General features: G+C 33.0%; 1 protein-coding gene and 1 long non-coding RNA gene across 2 annotated transcripts; both read right to left on the bottom strand.

The window, feature by feature from the left end:
- Positions 1-5,291: 5,291 nt before the first annotated feature.
- LOC123689012 lies at positions 5,292-12,275 on the bottom strand. The gene is made up of 7 exons (XM_045627794.1): positions 12,043-12,275; positions 10,830-11,174; positions 8,950-9,172; positions 7,022-7,121; positions 6,800-6,889; positions 6,194-6,346; positions 5,292-5,714 (listed from the first exon to the last, which is right to left on the bottom strand). The coding sequence occupies exons 1-7, from the start codon at positions 12,230-12,232 to the stop codon at positions 5,661-5,663; spliced, it is 1,155 nt and encodes a 384-aa protein (XP_045483750.1). The 5' UTR covers positions 12,233-12,275; the 3' UTR covers positions 5,292-5,660.
- Positions 12,276-14,148: 1,873 nt separating this feature from the next.
- LOC123689011 lies at positions 14,149-19,023 on the bottom strand. The gene is made up of 3 exons (XR_006750145.1): positions 18,831-19,023; positions 16,035-16,174; positions 14,149-14,288 (listed from the first exon to the last, which is right to left on the bottom strand). It is a non-coding gene; the product is annotated as an uncharacterized LOC123689011 (long non-coding RNA).
- Positions 19,024-19,363: the final 340 nt, after the last annotated feature.

Raw genomic sequence — 19,363 nt, 5'->3', positions numbered from 1 at the left:
TTCTAAATCCGAATTGTTCATCTATGATTTCGTTTTTGATGTTTTCGTGGTCTTTGATTCTGTATAGGATTATTTTTTCTAAAACTTTCGACATCGTTGGGAGGAGACTGATTGGTCTATAGTTTGATGCTATTTTGGGATCTTTTTTTTGTTTCGGGAATGATAGCACTATGGCATTTTTCCAGCTTTCAGAGAAGTAGCATAGTTTCAAGCAACTATCAAAGATATAAAGTAGTTGAATTATGGCTTTCCTAGGGAGATTTTTTAATGTGCGATTGTAGATTTTGTCGTCGCCTGGGGCTTTTTTGTTTTGAAGTAATTTGATTATTTGTCTTATATCCTCAGGGAAGGTAAGTACTTCTGGTGGAATAGCGAAGAATTGGTTGTTGGATTGGTTTATTGTTTCTTTGACTGTATTTTCGGTTTGGCGGTCGGACAGATGACTTTTTCACAGAATGGTTCAGTTCATGTCTCAATTGGTGCCGTTCTTCCGAAAGATGCCCAGCCCACAACGCCATCTTTTATGCTAGCAGATAATCACTACAATTATTTTTTTCTTACGTAGAGTATTCTAACAACAAAGTCGTGTACATAATGAATATCAATAAAAAAAACTTAAAATAAATGTCTAGGGTCATGATTTGAACTCAAATCGCGTTCGATAAATTTGCCAAATTGAATGATATCTATATGCTGCATTTTCACTGGTTATGTTTTATCAACTAACTGTAACGTGACCCAGAAGATTCAGAACAAATAAGATAACAATAATAATAACAAATTGATTTCAAGGAATCTTCATTGTTACAAAGATCAAATGAAATTGACGTCACAAAATTACAACTACAAAATTTTTGCAGCTTCAAAGTATTCGCTAAGCGAATATGGCTCAATATCTATAAGACAGGTTTTCAGTCTTTTTTTGAAAGCATTCAAGTTAGTTACAATTCTTAAATTATTTGGAAGTGTATTGAACAATTTTATGCTTATATAAGATGGATGTTTTTCCGTCATTGACAATCTGTGAATAGGATAATGCAGGTTCACTGATCTAGTCTGATAATTATGATGAGTAGTGTGTATTTCAAACATTTCTCTGTGCTTGTAAAAAATACCAAATATGTATAAAACATACAGAGTTAATTTTTTCCTCAACAACAGGAGGCACTTTCCTAATTCGAAACATTACATGATTTTAGTCTTCAATAACTACAAATTAAAATAATGAATGTATAATAATACTAGTTATCTGTAAAAACTGATTTTTTTCAAACTTTGACACCCTGTCTCTCGAAAACGAAGCTTGTTAAGATATATGCTTTTATGGACTTTTTTCGTCAAAAAAGGTGTTCTATCCGACGCCAATGTTTTTGATCTAAAATCTGGAGCCATCCGATTTCAAAATATACTTTGGATATCTTAGTCAGTTCTTTTAGATCTTATAGATCAAATAATCTTCTCGTAATGTGATGAAGCAATTCATAGTGCAATTGCTGATAATTTCCTTTTTCAATATGTTTTTAGTTTTTAAAACAAGGAGAAACAAAATTTTACGTGAAATTTTCATTTATTGGTGAAATAGTAACACAAGTAGGACAACAATTTCTCAAGTGGTTGTAGTGATGTACCTACATATAAATAATGTTGTTGATCATTAATATCTTGCAAGTTGTCTTGAAGTATTGAATATAGAGGAACCTAAAATAAATAAAAGAGTTATCTTCTATAAATAGATGCATAAAATGACTGAAATGCTATTTCAGTCTTTTTGAAACTGTATTTCTAGGTCTTTCAAACATGGTACCGCAAACGCTTAGTTTTCGAGATACGTGATGTTAAAGTTAAATTTTTTTTTTGAGTTATGTTCTCATTGCATCTTCTCTTCTCAAGATATTTGACTTAAATTTGATATAGATATATCAATTTTAAGTTTTCATTATGTGTCATACTAATTTTGCATGCAAATTCACAGAATAATATTTTCTGGAACAGTGCCCGCTTTTTTCCCCCAGAACTTTTTTTTGTGGACCACTGTTAAACTAAAACAATGCCAGATGAAACCTTGGTCCAGTACTACACTTTTTGTTCTCCTATTGTTTTATCGTATCTGCTACCGATTTCGAGAAAAAATCCACACAATTCACTAATAATCCTAAGATTATCCTAAGATCCAGTTGGTTTGCTGCGATGAATAAATTAATGAAGTAGGATCCAGTTATTGTTCCCTGTAAATAATTGCGATGGTCAACCGGATGCTTGAAGACTTATTAGTTTCTTCTAGTGTCGAGGGCATGACAGTTTCAATGAATTTACAGGGAACGAATTGTTATTGTACATATAATGTAAAAATGATGTGTTATTCTTCAAGGTGTCGAAGATATGTCATGGGGTTGTAAATTTCGAAGAGATTTACTGGGGGGTTGTGAAAGTTCGAAGACAATACGTTCGTACCAGATGTGTCACATCTGTGTATCAGGTTCTAGTCCTTCGAGAATATTCGATTTCCAGGAATCCGCGAAGATCTTTGTGGGCGGTACGGCAAAGCTCTTATTGGACTAGGGGATGGTACTTTCCCTAAGGGTGTGGTCAAGCCGAAAGAAGGGAGGTCGATATTCGAGACAGGGTAAGTTCCAATCGGCAGAGAGTCAGTTCAAATTGAGACGAAGGCGAGTAAAGTTCGGTCTAAGTCGAAGTAAGAGTAGTTCTGTTGGTTGAAACTTAAGCGTAAGACGAAAAGACGGTTCGCGGACTAGATTAAGAAGAGTCGCGAACAAATCAAAGACGAGACGACCGAAAACTTGAAGTAAGACAAAGGCGTGATAATCGAAGACGTTTCGAGTAATTAAAACTAGAGTTGAAGATGAAATTCAGTACCGTAGTGAGAAAGAGTATTATAAATATCCATCGGTATGATTTGAGTTCGAATTGCGCTCGATAAAAACTTAAATTTGCCAATTTAAATGATACCTGCTTCATTTTCACTGGTAATGTTTCGTCAACTACGTAACAGCATGACCCAGAAGTTTCAAAGCAAGTGATACCGTTTCTTATATGTATAGTGAATAACTACTTTTACTGGTCGGTACTACCTAGCCATAGAATTCTGATTTTGCATACCTTTTCAATTGTTCCTTGAGTAATAGCCACTTGAGGGATTGGTATATTTGTCGAATTTACTGTTAATGAATTTAGAAAACACATACTGGTCGAAATCGGAGCAAAAGTAGAGAAATATAGAGATATAACGGTTATTATGTAGAAATTCAATTTTTAGGGTTTTTTTTTTAATTTCGAGTTCAAATTCTCATTAACTGTGAGACCTACGAACGATCGGTTAGCAGTGTTAGAATGAACAATCCCAACTTAGCGGAATTCCGCACTCATCCGAAAATTTTCGGCCGAAAAATTCAACACAAATTTTCCATACTTGAAAAAAATTTTTTCAGGAAAAATTAAAAGTGCCCACATGGGAATTCAGTACCATTATTTAGGTTGATTCGTTACCGTAGATTACGAAAATGCCTATAGTTCAGAGATTTCTCCCATATTTCAGAAATTAAAACATAAAAACAGAAATTTTCCAAAAACTTTTGATAATATTCTCGAGCCTGCAGATTCTCTTTGAGGCATGATACGGACTTGAAACCTGAATATCTTCCAGATCGCAGCTCAGGCTGCGACCAATATTTTAGGAGATATAACGATTTTTGTGTAGAAATTCAATTTTTACGATTTTTTTTCAAATTTCGAGTTCAAATTTTTATTAACTGTGATATCTACGAACAATCGCCGAGCGGTGTTAATATGAACGCTCCCTAGTAAGCGGAAGTCGCAGTAATCCAAAAATTTTCATGGTCCACAAATTTTGTTCAAATTTCCATACCTAAATTTTATACAGGAAAAATTATAAGTGCTCACATTGATTCGATACCATAGTTCACGTATAGTTCAGAGATTTCTCTCATATTTCAGAAGTTATAACTTGAAAACTGAAATTTTCCAAAAAATTTTAATAATACAGCGTGTCCCGAAATTAATGCAACAAAATTTAACCAGTGATTGCAGAGACGAAATTAGCCGACCCGTATTTTTCATTTTGGTCCAGGGGCATGTCATTTCGGAATTATAGCCTCCGGAATTTCACCTGAAATGAAATTCTTTCTTCCATATCTCAGGCCTTGGTTGTGCGAACTCCACGAAAATTGGTAAAGGGGGTTTTCAGTCATGTCTGAGAATTGAGTATATTTGCGCAAAACGCTGGATTTTGTCCCGTCATTTTAATCAGAGATTTTAAGTTATAAATTGCCACAATTTCACCACCATATCTAAAAAATTATCCAGAGAATTGATCAACATTTTTAATGAAAATCATTATGGTAGCAAAACAAAACAAAAAGCTATTCCACCAAAATTTTCCCTTCGATACTTAGGTAACAAGGAAGCTCCAAATTGTATTGGGCTGGGTAATAAATAGAAGAACCATCAAGACCTTCGCGACGTGGAACTATTAACATTTTATTTTTATAGCATCAAGATAATAAAAGTAATTATGTACAATGAAGAAGTCAAGTACATATATTTATTTTCGTTTCATTATCATAAACATGTTGGCGAAAGAAGTTGATATTCATTTTTGACATTGTTGAATCCAAAATTGAGGATAAATAAACAGAATTTGAAAATTTCGAGCTTTTCTGCCGTGGACTAGTTGGTTTTTCACCTGATGTTTCGTTTCCTACTGATACAGCACGCATCCTGAGGACTGTCCATTAATGGCCATATAAGCTTTCAGCATTTTATATAAATTGTTCAACACCATTTTTTTTCGCTGCCTTGTGTATAGAATATATTTACCATCAGTATAAAACCCTAACAGTTAATACTATTATTATAATTTTCTATTGATTTAATTTAGAAATACAAAAATTTGAAGTATGGTGAATCACTCACTACTTTTACTGGTCGTTATTATCTGGTAATAGAATTCTGATTTTTTATAACTTTTCAATTGTTCCTTGAGTGATAACTTTATTTAATCTATTTTTATTTAATTCATTTCCTTTTGATAACACATAGTGAACAAAATCAGAAAGAATATAGAGAAAAATACTTTCGATGTATTTTCACAATGTAGTGTAACTGAGTTATGTTTATAATAACCTAAAAGTACTGACAATTAAATTCAATATATTTTCCACAGCTTTATCCCTTGATAGAAATGCTTCATTAATAAAGAACACAATTGAAAAATAATTTATTTTCTATCCATTCACTTAGCAATTATTCCTGATAATGTTATTTATTGTTGAATAACCAAGCAGAACGATGTTCCATATCATGAAGCAATGTAGGTGATTGTGGAGACCATTATTTATATTAAGTGATCATCCAATCAAAACTCATGGAGCTACAAGAAAATAATATAGCAACATAAATAATGATAGTCGCGAAAATTGACAATATTAAATTCTCAATTTCTGCCAGTTCGATTTTATCATTTACTTATATTTCTTGTAATTTATCATTGTTTTAAATTCATTCAGTCAAGTAAATGTCTAACTGATGAGATTTCTTGAAATCAAAAGTTTACTAGGTGTATCAATTTGTGAGTAGGTATTGCAGTAATTGGTAGTTGCGACTTTTTTTTTGTTGATTTGAAATTAGTTATTTGTGTTGAGAATGAGCATCAGAGTGGAATACATGGTTTTCATCATCTACAACAAAAAAACTATCGATTAGATTGAAATTGACTTTTTTATATGCTATGCTATTTCGTATGAGAGAAAAGTTATAATATCCAAATTTTTATGCCCCCATAACCAAAATCCTCGATGCGCCTCATCATTGGCCAGGTTTAGATGTCTAAAAAGACGGGTGATTAGATTTTGTGACGTTTGTAGTGACTCGAAATGGGAATTGCCGATAATTCCCATTTATTCCGAGGATGGCGCTATTCGGTGAAAGGACCATAATAATTTTATGGATTTTAATGTAAGCGATATAGAAAATGAAGCGGAAATCAAATACCGGCAAGTATTCAGTTTCGTCTTAATCTTTTTCGAAAATGAATGTGCACACCGGTATTTCTAGACATCGTAACCAAGGATCGAATTTCTTTTGATGCGATATAGTTTTCTATTTTCAAAATATTTTATGACATAAGGAAAACTGTTAAATTTGTAATGATTTTTACCGAGACTAATATCGGTTTCTTCAAATCAAAAAACAATGATTTAATTTTCAAAGGCTGATGAAGTTTCATAAAAAAAATAACGAAGTCTTTGCTCATTCTGTTATCCATTTCATACCAATCCATTTCAAAGGCTCCTTCAGTGAGTTTGTCTCCCTACAACACAATGAAATTAAATTATTAGAATGTTTTGGAAAATAAAAATCAGAAAAGAGCTGACATGAAGTCACGTGGTTTTGCAGGTTCGTCGAAATTTGTATTCATGAATTTTTTCACGGCTATTTTGTTCGTAGATTCTTGCTTAGATAATTATTCATCATATTTTTCATTCTGAACACAATTCTATAATCAAAACGCCTGTGACGTGTCATGAAGTCGAAGAATGACGTTATATAGTAGTAGAAGAACATTCTTTATTCAAATTTGTCCACTTCTGATGAAATTTTTTATTGAAATTCTTGTCAGGAAATTTACACTCCATTACGTTTTTCTTGCATCCAATACATTTTCAATTTCAAAAATAATGGTAGACAAATATTGAACTGTTTCAACATCTTACCATATCGAGTCAACAACAGATTTCCAATAGATTGCCAAGTTGATACTCACCATATCAAAAATTTTCTGCATAGCGGTACACCACATGTACAAATTTGTGATTATTATAAAGAATTCATCCAAGTGAGCAATATTGAAATCCTACAAACCAATAAGAGGGTTGTACATATTATAATAATTATACACAAATATCAGAAATCTAGGAATCAGATGAAATATATTTCTGTATAAAATTAGAATCCAAATCTAGATTTCGCTTCATAAAATACTTACCGTGATGAGGAATACCATCAAAGCTGCCGTAAAAGGGACATAACCAATTAAAATTAAAGCTGATAAATCTGCTGCAAGTTCCCTTACCATGAGGTAACACCTGTGGAAGGGAAATATTATTATGCAGTTAAGAATTTCGAGAAAAGATTATATCAAGAACTTTCGAGCGGTAGTTCATTCAAGTGCCTATTAGGAATCAGAGGTGTGTTGCTTATATGATATGAGATATCGGTTATTATGATGGCATTGCTGTCAGTTCCTTATTCTGTATGATGATTTCTGATGATACGATCCTCATCATGAAATTCGTCATGAAGATTCAAGCCCGGATTCGAGTGATTGTTTTGCATATAAACGGGGTTTTTTTTTAGAGCTATAGAACTTCAAATTGCAATGAAACAACGATTAATTATTCGATTGACATGAATTTATTTATCCGCAAGATAATCTTGTGGCATTACATTTTAAATATGATTTCTGGCATATGACCGCCACGGCTGGCTCGGATGTAGTCCAATCTGGTCGTTCTATTTTCGATTACTTTTTCCAACATTTGTGGCCGTATATCGGCAATAACACGGCGAATTTTCTCTTCCAAATGGTCAAGGGTTTGTGGCTTATCCGCATAGACCAATGACTTTACATAGCCCCACAGAAAGTAGTCTAGCGGTGTTAAATCACAAGATCTTGGAGGCCAATTCACAGGTCCAAAACGTGAAATTAGGCGGTCACCGAACGTGTCTTTCAATAAATCGATCGTGGCACGAGCTGTGTGACATGTGCGCCGTCTTGTTGAAACCACAGCTCCTGGACATCATGGTTGTTCAATTCAGGAATGGAAAAGTTAGTAATCATGGCTCTATACCGATCACCATTGACTGTAACGTTCTGGCCATCATCGTTTCTGAAGAAGTACGGACCAATGAATCGACCAGCCCATAAAGCGCACCAAACAGTCAGTTTTTCTGGATGTAACGGTGTTTTGACGTACACTTGAGGATTAGCTTCACTCCAAATGCGACGTTTCCATTCAACCAGAAGTGCGCTTCATCGCTTGTGGACGTAGTGCGCGATACGTATTCCGCACAGAACCATTATTTTCGAAATTAAATTGCACTATTTGCAAGCGTTGTTCAGGAGTGAGTTTATTCATGATGAATTGCCAAACCAAACTCAGAATAAATCAATTGACAGCTGTTAAATCGTTCGCCATCTCGAACAGTAATGCCAACTGAAAGTTGGCATGCTGTACTTCATTGTTTCATGCTTTACATGATATATTTTTTTTGTAGTGTGTTATTGTCATTATGACGCGAGATTAAGTTAGAACGAAGGTGTCAATAAAAAATTGTCACAAAAAGTCACCTTCCAAGTATTTATTTTATATAATTAGAAAGCAACTCAACATTATACCTCGAAAAAAACACCCGTTGCTAATTGAATTCTAATCCAGTTAGTCGTTAAGGAAATATAGTGTATTTTTTTTTATTATGCTCGAAAGTTCTATAGTTCTGGTTACGCAATCAATTCAAAATTTAGCCAAATACTGGAAATTGTAATTACAGATCTACGCACCAACTCCAATTTGGCTAGATCTGTTGCCACTGAAATACTAGTGACCAACAAAAAAAGTTTTTAGTGAATGTTTTTATTTTTCACAAATTTTGAATTCCCTAAAGTTCAATTACATTATATCGAATATAAATTTAATTATCTTCGATATTATTGATATACTGAACTAACTAAAAACTCTGGAATAGAAATTAAAAAAAGTTTTCTTTCAGATAGCACTCAATGAAAGTCACCTTTTTGTGAAAGAATTTTTAGATATCATGAAAATCAGTTCCTAAATGTTATTCATTTAGCTATTTCAATAATACTATGGAGCCTGTCCATGTTATTATAGGTCTGTGATGTAAAATAATTACTCATGAATATCCTGATGGTAGTCTACTATTCTCCGAAAATTTCTTCTGACGACATCGATGTTCTGGCTACGATTCAGAGATGTCTCCCGCATCAGTTGTATAAGCTGCTCCACTTTAAATTCAAATATCTCTGCCATAAAAAACATGTCGATGGGAGCGTGAATCATGTACAGACAGTAATGACCGAATGACAACGTGGCAATGGATATAATTATCTCTCTGACTGAAACAAACGGAATGAAAAAATTTTTTAAATTAAAAAAAAAATTAAAATTGATTAAAATAAATAAATTAAAATAAATTAAATTAATAAAATTAATTAAAATTAAATTTTAAACAAACTTCATGTCTTGTCGCCCATTCATGTGAAAGATTGAACCTAGACCATGGATGAAGGTGTCAGGGCTAGAAGCCCTGAATTTTTAATTTTATACCTTGATCTCGGGATTCGAGAATGTTCATTATTTTGCTGTTATATTCTGCTTTGAAAATCATTCATCTGATCATGCTTTATTTTCAATCCTATTCGTTTATTTATGTGTTATTTCAACTTTCAATTCAATTTACTACACTTTATTTCTCATTCATAAAAAATTTGAATATACAGGTTGATTCATGAAAAACTAATCATAATTTTGTACTGAGATTTGGTTTTGAGACAATGTACTTTATCCCTAAAATATTTTCAGACCTTTACAACCTCCGGTTATACCGGAAACACACTACTACTTCCTTGTTTCAAATACCCAGTATAATATTGCATCATTAGAAGGCTTTCTTCATAACAATTTCAGCAATGTGCTCTACCTTTGCTGAAAACTCAACGGTTCATATGTTGATGAGATTTTTATGGAATATAAAAGATGACGACGGGGATTCACAAATTTTTGAATATTTCTGCAGAAAAAGCTTCTTTATTTTCGATTCTGCAAATACGTAGTATTATAAGACTCTTTCGGTTCAGACCAAACCAAAAATGTACAGGGTGGTTGGTTATCAGAAGAACATGAACTTGGACAACTCAAATAAATCAAAATTCAAGATTTAAAAATTAGGACTTATATTCATGAAATGTGAAATTTAATTATTGAAACATCTAATTTAAGTTTCTTTCTGTATTTTCTGGAACTCACACACTATTCCACAGTGTTAGAAATTGCGGTTTTTCCTCATTTGAAGTTCTTTCTCGTCAACTCTTCATTTCTTCATTTGAGGTATATGGTTTGCTTAAGTGACCCCCCCTATTCTTATACGTTTCATCAACTGAAAATATAAAAAATATAGATTCTAATTTGAAAATCTTGAGTTATTATGAATTTGAGTTTGAGTCCCCAAACTCATTATCTGATAAACACTCAGTACATTTTTGGTCCAAACTGTAAACAGTCTTGTAATATTACTTATTTGCGGAATCGAAAATAAAAATTTTTTTTCGAAAAAAACCTTTTCTGCAGAAATATCCAAAAAAATGTCCCCGTCATCACAATTTTTTTCATAAAAATTCCATCAACTCATGAACCGTTGAATTTTTACCCAAGGTACGTCCTATTGCTGAAATTGTCATGAAAAAAATCTAATGATGCAATGATATACTGGGTGTGCCATTTGAAATAATGAAATATGGGTCTGTTCCCGGAAAGTTGTCGAAGTCAGAAAATATTTTAGGGGTGAATCACCCTGCATTAAGCGGTATATTTCAATAAAAAATAGTATGACGCAGAGTTGAAAATAGATGTAGAAAGCAATCCCATATGTTGAGAATACTCATCTTGCCATAGAAACTAGTAACACAATTCATATAATTTTCAACGTGAAACTTAAAATTCAACTAATGAAACTAATTCTAAAATGAAGAGTAAAGATAAATAAAAATGTTTTACCTGGAAAGTAGTTCGTGACAAAAGGATACCATAACGGTAGAAATAGTCCACAAACAAGGCGTGGATCTTTATCCTCGAAACAATTAGTTCGATTAACATAGTGATAAATAAAACCACACGCTGTATCAATTGCTATAAAATTCTGAAGGAAATGTTGCCTGAGCGTTTGTACTCTGTAGAATTCTCTAGTATTGCCAGATATATTCTTGCAGGTATCCCTATACTTATGTACTAATGTAAACATCCTTCGGGATTGCAACAAATAAATTATTCCTTGCACGAATGGATGAATTGCAGCTATAACACTGAAAATAGCTTGTAAAACCAAAATTTTAAAATCGTCATCTGTAAATGAAAGATTTTCAATATAATTAACAGTTTTATATATAAATAATGAATAAATTCACAACTTCAGTGACAGTACTGATTCTACTGAAGATAAGTTGGTATAACAAAAATGTGTGAAAATGTACAGAATTTTCCAAAAAAGTGGATATTATTATTTCATATCGACACACAAAATCTTAACTTGATCGGATCTGTTGTTACGGAAATATTCCATTCCTCTTCTTGCATTTTCTATGGTTCTGTTAATGCGATAAACATGAAATTTTAACTGGAGCTTGCAACTGTAATTTTAATTCATATGCAGATTTCCATGTCTATCAAATTTTCAGTTTCGAAAAAAAAAACAGTTTTCAGCTCTTAATCAATAAGATGCCTGCTATTTCGTTTGTTCGTCATCTTGGGTTGAGTTATGCGGTACTGATGATCCCTATTAAGGGTGAAACAGGTATATTGCTACTCTCCCTTGATGACATGCATTCTCTTTGGTTTACTTTCGATTGTGATTCCTATGAAATAGCGTGGAAATCTTCTGTTTGACAATGGTTATGTTGATGGCATTTTTGTTGATACATTAACCAGATAGATAATTTATATCGTATGATATTACACACTTGGAAATCGTACTTCTTTTCCTTTTTGTATTTTCTTCATTCATTACCAAATGCAGGTGTTAGCCAGCTCTTTTCGTTCTGTAATTATTGTATTTTATACTCAAACAGGTCAAGAAACCGTGCGTGCGCCAAATGTCGTCCTTTATTTTAAACATTGAATACAAAAATTAAATCATCAAAATATAAATTATCAAACGCTATAAGAAGCATCATGAAATCAAAAATCAAATGTTTCAGCGCTAGAAGGTACCTACCCTTCAATCCGAGAGCAATAAAATTCCCGATTCCATAAAAAAATGCGAACGCCAAGAAAATAAGCATTACAGAATTCATGAGGTAACCCTTCTTAATTTTAGACATCATTGTGTCGTAATTTACGAAATCCGTGTATTCTGACATGAAACAAAATCGAAGGAAAACTCCAAACACTAATCTAGTAACCATATTATATTCTTCGTTCTGAGTGACATCTTTCTCGGAATTTTGAAATTCCTTACAACCTGAAAAAAAATTTATATTCACTCGTCACTTTCTTTGAGATCAGGACTTAATTTTTTCAATATTCAATTAATATTTGAAACTCACCTCTTAAGAAAATTGATTCAAGGAACTTTGGTATGGCCAATTTCATGTTGCCTGAAAAGTCTTCCAATTCGGAAATTATTCCTAAAAATATTGATTGAAGGAATACAATTTTAAATGTTTCACGGAGGCGGAAAAAAATCACTTGATTCAATTAGTCTCTCCACAAAATAATGCAGAATTTTTGGATGATTTTCACGTGAATAGTGCTATATTTATTGATTTGAAATCATCATCATTGAAATGCTATGATGGATTTTCCATGAAACTCTGTATTTATTTTCAAGTATAATAGAAAATAATATTTTTCGAATATTCTTTGAAGATTCAATTCAAATGGATGTGATCAATTTGATGACAAATTTAACACTACTATACAAGTGAACTCGAACAAATTCTTAATTTTTTTTTAAATGCCAATACCCGTTTTTTCACACTAAAAAATAAAATTCGACTGGAATATAAAATTCGATAACGATTAGACAGACCACTAGGTATGAAGGTACCTTCTTGATATGGAAAAATTTCGTAACTCACTAATATCCATGACTGCATCTTTTATAACTGGATGCAGGTATCGATTCCAAAATGATAGTAATTTATCATTGTGTTGAGACAAATGTTTCTAAACTCCTGGAAATGGGTGTTTCCTAGAAGAATTCAAAGTTATATCAATGAATATGTCACAAAATCATACAAAATAACTTCAATTTACTTTTTTAATTCTATTCGACATCCATTCCCGGAGTTTGATCCGTCATTTTAATCAAAGATCCGAAGTTGTTGGATTGCCACAATTTCATCACACCATCTGACAAATTATCTGAAGAATTGATCAACATTTCTGAAACAGATTACAATGATAGGAAACAAAGCAAAAAGCTCTTGTTTTTACGTCATTTCAGTCAAAGGTTCAAAATACTAGAGCTACAGTTTTACCGCCCTATCTCAAAAATTATCCAGAGAATTGCACACTCTCAAATTATTATGATAAAAAACAATGAAATAGCTATTCCACCAAAATTTTCCCTTGGATATTTAGTCAACAAGGAAGCTCCAAATTGTATTGGGCTGGGTAATAAATGAACGATCCATTAAGACCTATAAACATTTTATGTTTATAGCATCAAGATAATAAAAGTAATTAGGTACAATGAAAAAGTCAAGTGGTGTCCCAAATTCGTTGTCTAGTGAGAGGATCTCTCGAAGCTAGAAAAAAAATGTATGACAAATATTTGGGCTCGAATTTTTGAGAGAATTAATTTGGTGAAAACCGCAACCTCATATTATTCAACTGTTTTTAACATATAAAAGAAAATTGGAAAATAAGATGTCCGTATGAATTCTTCCTGAAAAAAACCGAGACAACCCTTTTTTTATATTGGACATCTTTGCTCTGTGAATACGTGGCTATTCTACAACTACAACAATGTTCTCAATGAAAATTATTTTTATCAGAATTATGCATGCATATGTTATCCACTTTCAACGTTTTTCTTCAATACAGATGTTTTTTCCCAGCAGGAATAAAAAAAGATGAGATTATCAGATTTTGAATGTATTGGCTCCATTCTGAAATCAGTTGTTCTCGATCAATTCTAGTGATCAATAGTTTTTCTTTCGTTTGATTTTCTACACTCGATCGCTATTCTATTAGTTCTATTAGATCTTTTAGATCAAATAATCTTCTCGTAATGTGATGAAGCAATTCATAGTGCAATTGCTGTTAATTTCCTTTTTCAATATGTTTTTAGTTTTTAAAACAAGAAGAAACAAAATTTTACGTGAAATTTTCATTTATTGGTGAAATAGTAACACAAGTAGGACAACAATTTCTCAAGTGGTTGTAGTGGTATAAATAATGTTGTTGATCATTAATATCTTGCAAGTTGTCTTGAAGTATTGAATATAGAGGAACCTAAAATAAATAAAAAAGTTAACTTCTATAAATAGATGCATAAAATGTAAAACAATATTCATTACACTCTATTTCAGTCTTTTTGAAACTGCATTTCTAGGTTTTTCAAACATGGTACCGCAAACGCTTAGTTTTCGAAATACGTGATGTTAAAGTTAAATTTTTTTTTTGAGTTATGTTCTCATTGCATCTTCTCTTCTCAAGATATTTGACTTAAATTTGATATAGATATATCAATTTTAAGTTTTCATTATGTGTCATACTAATTTTGCATGCAAATTCACAGAATAATATTTTCTGGAACAGTGCCCGCTTTTTTCCCCCAGAACTTTCTTTTGTGGACCACTGTTAAACTAAAACAATGCCAGATGAAAGCTTGGTCCAGTACTACACTTTTTGTTCTCCTATTGTTTTATCGTATCTGCTACCGATTTCGAGGAAAAAATCCACACAATTCACTAATAATCCTAAGATTATCCTAAGATCCAGTTGGTTAGCTGCGATGAATAAATTAATGATGTAGGATCCAGTTATTGTTCCCTGTAAATAATTGCGATGGTCAACCGGATGCTTGAAGACTTATTAGTTTCTTCTAGTGTCGAGGGCATGACAGTTTCAATGAATTTACAGGGAACGAATTGTTATTGTACATATAATGTAAAAATGATGTGTTATTCTTCAAGGTGTCGAAGATATGTCATGGGGTTGTAAATTTCGAAGAGATTTACGTGGGGGTTGTGAAAGTTCGAAGACAATACGGTCGTACCAGATGTGTCACATCTGTGTATCAGGTTCTAGTCCTTCGAGAATATTCGATTTCCAGGAATCCGCGAAGATCTTTGTGGGCGGTACGGCAAAGCTCTTATTGGACTAGGGGATGGTACTTTCCCTAAGGGTGTGGTCAAGCCGAAAGAAGGGAGGTCGATATTCGAGACAGGGTAAGTTCCAATCGGCAGAGAGTCAGTTCAAATTGAGACGAAGGCGAGTAAAGTTCGGTCTAAGTCGAAGTAAGAGTAGTTCTGTTGGTTGAAACTTAAGCGTAAGGCGAAAAGACGGTTCGCGGGCTAGATTAAGAAGAGTTGCGAACAAATCAAAGACGAGACGACCGAAAACTTGAAGTAAGACAAAGGCGTGATAATCGAAGACGTTTCGAGTAATTAAAACTAGAGTTGAAGATGAAATTCAGTACCGTAGTGAGAAACTTGTAATTAGGACGTTATTCGGATCTTCTCAATACTGAGTTTGTACTGTATAATTGTGGCTTTGTAAATAGATGTAAATAATTCAAAAGAGTTTAAATATTACAAATCCAACAACGGAGAAAAAGACGAAAGGCCAGGTAATCGAATCATACCTCTAGACGATCGATTAACCAAGCCTACAATGATGAGTTTTAGTAATTATATTCCCAATCTATAACGAAGATTAATACAGATTCGATAAAATTGTATGAAAATAACAAACAATTAGGACTTCAAGAAGCATCCTGTGTCGCGAAAACGAAGCGTTTTAGGATACATGTTTATAGAACTTTTTCGTCTTAAAATTATCCAACGAATCTCTCATTTTCTTTTGTACCTCTAATCAAGAAAAAGCCTGAATATAAATATGTATATCAAAAGATATATCGGGAATTTTTACATTACTGTTTTATAATTTGATACCTAACTCATATAGTCCTTAAATAATGATCAAAATCAACAAAGATTAGAAATAACAATAATAAGATTAAGATACAAATCTAACGTTTCTTGGGTGAATTTGATACGCATTCAAGGAATGAAATATTTTCCATCCAATCAGAACACAAAATTTCACTGAAACCTCTGAAGTATTTAATATCAGTTGAGAATCAGCATCAGGAGAGAATACATTGTTTTCATCATCTAAAAAAAATAATGTATGTTTTTAAGTATGTTTTCTCCTAAATTGGGAGAAATGTTAATATAACTCAATAATTTCAATTGTGATGTGCAGGATCGCATCCAAAGGGAGTATTGGGGTGTAGCATGCTACATTGCAAATTTAATTTATTCAACGAAACAGGAAAGTTGATGAAAATCTGGGCGTATGCCAATGCGTATTTTCGTGCATATCTTTTATTTTATACATTCATGCAAAAAGCAAAGTTTTATTGAACTATATTTAGTGGAAAAAGAAGTTCTTTATTGCACTAGTGCAATAAAGTTTTTATTGCACTCATCTGTCATTCTACTTCTACGTGATGATGGAAATCGTCGACAGTAGCGGAGGGATACGTAGAGGAATAACATGCAAATAAACTCAGTGTTGCAAAACAAATATTTCAGCCTGAAGGAAATAACGATGTACAGTTACCAAGTACTAGTACGTTTACAGCAGTAACAAATCAAGAAGTGGATTTAAAAAGTACTTAACTACGAAATATTCATATTGAAAATTGCACCAATTGTTCATTCACTTTCAACGTTGAGGGTAAAAATAAAGTTTGAGTTAAATTGTTCGTAACATATTAGTTCCTGTTTCAATGCAAATCGATATTAGTAATAAAGTATTCAAGTTGCGCTTTCCTACACCTAGTGTCGCACCTCAATAAATCATTTTTTGCTTTTTGCATGAACGTAGAAAAAATGTTGTATGCAACTCGTGCAAAAAATGTTTATTGCACTCGACGTTGGACAACAAGTCGAGTGCAATAAACATTCACCTTTTGCACTTGTTGCATAAATAACTATGTATTTCCTGGTTTCTTTGAATGAATGTCGATAATTATCGCAGCGAAATTTATATAATTCTTTTCCTCTATTATATTCGTAAAAACCTCCAAAAAGGTTTTTTTTTTGGTATTTATTTTCTTCACTAAATTCCTGATTGGTGTTCCTGATAAGTGCTGAAAGTTTGAGTATTACATTGAGAGTCCTTCGTCAAAAGACAGCCCAACACCATTGTCAACAGTATTTACTCTCCTTGAATTTGAAGAACTGTCACAAGTTCTTATCAACTTCGGTGGAGGATGATTGGCTCAGTATAGAGCTAGGATTTATCTCTTCAGGAAAGTCATTTATGAATTTGAAAAATTACATTTTTTATTCTTGTAAATTTATAAATTTCGGATTCACTTATATATATTTCTATTTTGTAAAATATTATATGTCAATTTTTCTGGTACCAGATATTTTAGATTCAGATTATGAAATACTTGTGTTAATATATTATTATTATTATTATTTGAACTGGGGTCGTTTTACTTCGGTAAGCCTTCCGGGAACTGCCACCATGCAGATCTTTTGTTCACTACCCTACTCATTCATAGAAACCCAGGGAGGTCGTCAACGACGTTAATAAAATTGACAACCTCCCTAGGGGCCTTGGCCATTACCTCTCTGGTATCCAGGACCGGCTTGCCCATGTGAATGGTTCTTAGGCCAGCCAGCTCTGGACACTTGTATATCAAGTGTTCAGCCGTTTCTATTTCCGATCCACAGAGCCTGCAAATCTCGTCTGCTGACACCCATACGGTACAAATGATGTTTGTACCGACAGTGCCCCGTCAGCAGTCCCACCATCACCCGAAGCTCTGCTCGCGACAGCTTCAGGAGCTTTCTGGTGTAAGTAGGTGAAATCTTCACGAATTTCTCTGCCTGAGCAAGTCTAGGAGTGTTTGTCCAGTGGATTGTCCTACTGTTCAACTCCCATAGCTGGACCGCAGCTGTGTAAATATAAGAGGTGTTTGATCGACCTGGGTTTTTTTTTCCCTTTCATTTGGTGAATTCAGAGATCAGAACCACGACTCAAAACAAACGACCGTTCTCGGGCATTTTGAGTTGTAACAAAGAGGTTAAAAAAAAATATAATTCTGGAAAAACTGAATATAGGCAATAGATCTGTCAATTTTTTTAATAGTAGTTTATTCTCATCAAGTCATTCTCAGTCACCACACTTGACTCTGGATATAATTCCTAAATAATACTACTATACTCAGGGCCGCCGCTAGATATTTTGGCGCCCCGGCAAAATAAAGTTTCGCCGTTCTGCTTCGAATGATTTTTATTTTGAAGAAGCCTCTGTAATTTGTTCCAGACTTCTTTTCAATTTCATATGAAATCTTATTTTTGAACTGAAAATCACCTTATCAAATTCATTGAAGGATGTTTTATCCAATTCATCAAAAAACGTTCTTCTTCTTCTTCTTCTTCTTGCGTTCTGAACTACAAAACTACGATGCTCTATAGTAAAGAGACGACGGAACTCTCAAACATTGAATCCTATTTATATTTTCATAGCTCAGCTCAGCGACAATTCAATTTCAATAAATTTGACGCTTTCCAATTCTTTATTCTATTACAAAGAGTGGTATTTTCACCAAAAGAACATTTTGAGTCGAAAAGTATATCTTGTTTTATCAAATGATTATGCGTCCCTACAGTTTGGCGCACCTGCAAAATGTTCGTAACGCAGGTCCTAGCAGTGTCCCTGATAGTACTATCCCCCACACTCAATCTTTGGATCCGACACTGATAATTTTATATAACAACTGAATTATAATGTCTGGAAAGTTCTTACCGAAAGCAATAAAGGCCTCTTCAAAACAAAAGATAGCGATTTGAATTCGTTGTTTTTCTGAAGTCTCATGAGAAAAAATATTAAGTCTTTACTCAATCTGTTGTCCACTTCATACCAATCCATGTTATATGCTTCTTCGGCAAGTATGTCATCCTGAAACGAAGTATGATAACGATCAGACAACGGCATCAGATTCAAGAGATATTCGAACATGAGGAAATGGTTGAAATTATAATAAAAAAATTATGAATTATATATTCATCAATGTTGTTGCTTAAACAATATCCACGGATGAAGATATAAAGCATACTAAATAATATTATATGAAATAAAGGCAGAACAAATTAAAAGGAATTTCTCTGGGATAAAGGCACTACTGTTACAAACGCAGAAACTTTTGAGTGAACGTTATTACTCTTCAGAAATTTATCGGATTGAATATCATTTAAGTTTCTTGAAATATATCTATATCTTCTGTGACTTATCATTACAATTTACTTCATTTCAATTTACTTTACTTTGATTCGAATTGC

Source organism: Harmonia axyridis, chromosome 1, assembly GCF_914767665.1.
Source record: "Harmonia axyridis chromosome 1, icHarAxyr1.1, whole genome shotgun sequence".
Lineage (NCBI taxonomy): Eukaryota > Metazoa > Arthropoda > Insecta > Coleoptera > Coccinellidae > Harmonia > Harmonia axyridis.
Note: the sequence above shows the minus strand (reverse complement) of the source record. Positions and strands in the feature narration are given on the sequence as shown.

Coding starts and splice junctions, on each gene's coding strand:
- LOC123689012 (XM_045627794.1), bottom strand. CDS start 12,232: ATGGTTACTAGATTAGTGTTTGGAGTTTTCCTTCGATTTTGTTTCATG. Junction 6,890..7,021: donor TGATGGTATTCCTCATCACG/GTAAGTATTTTA, acceptor ATTGGTTTGTAG/GATTTCAATATTGCTCACTT. Junction 5,715..6,193: donor AGAAACCGATATTAGTCTCG/GTAAAAATCATT, acceptor TTTTTGTTGTAG/ATGATGAAAACCATGTATTC.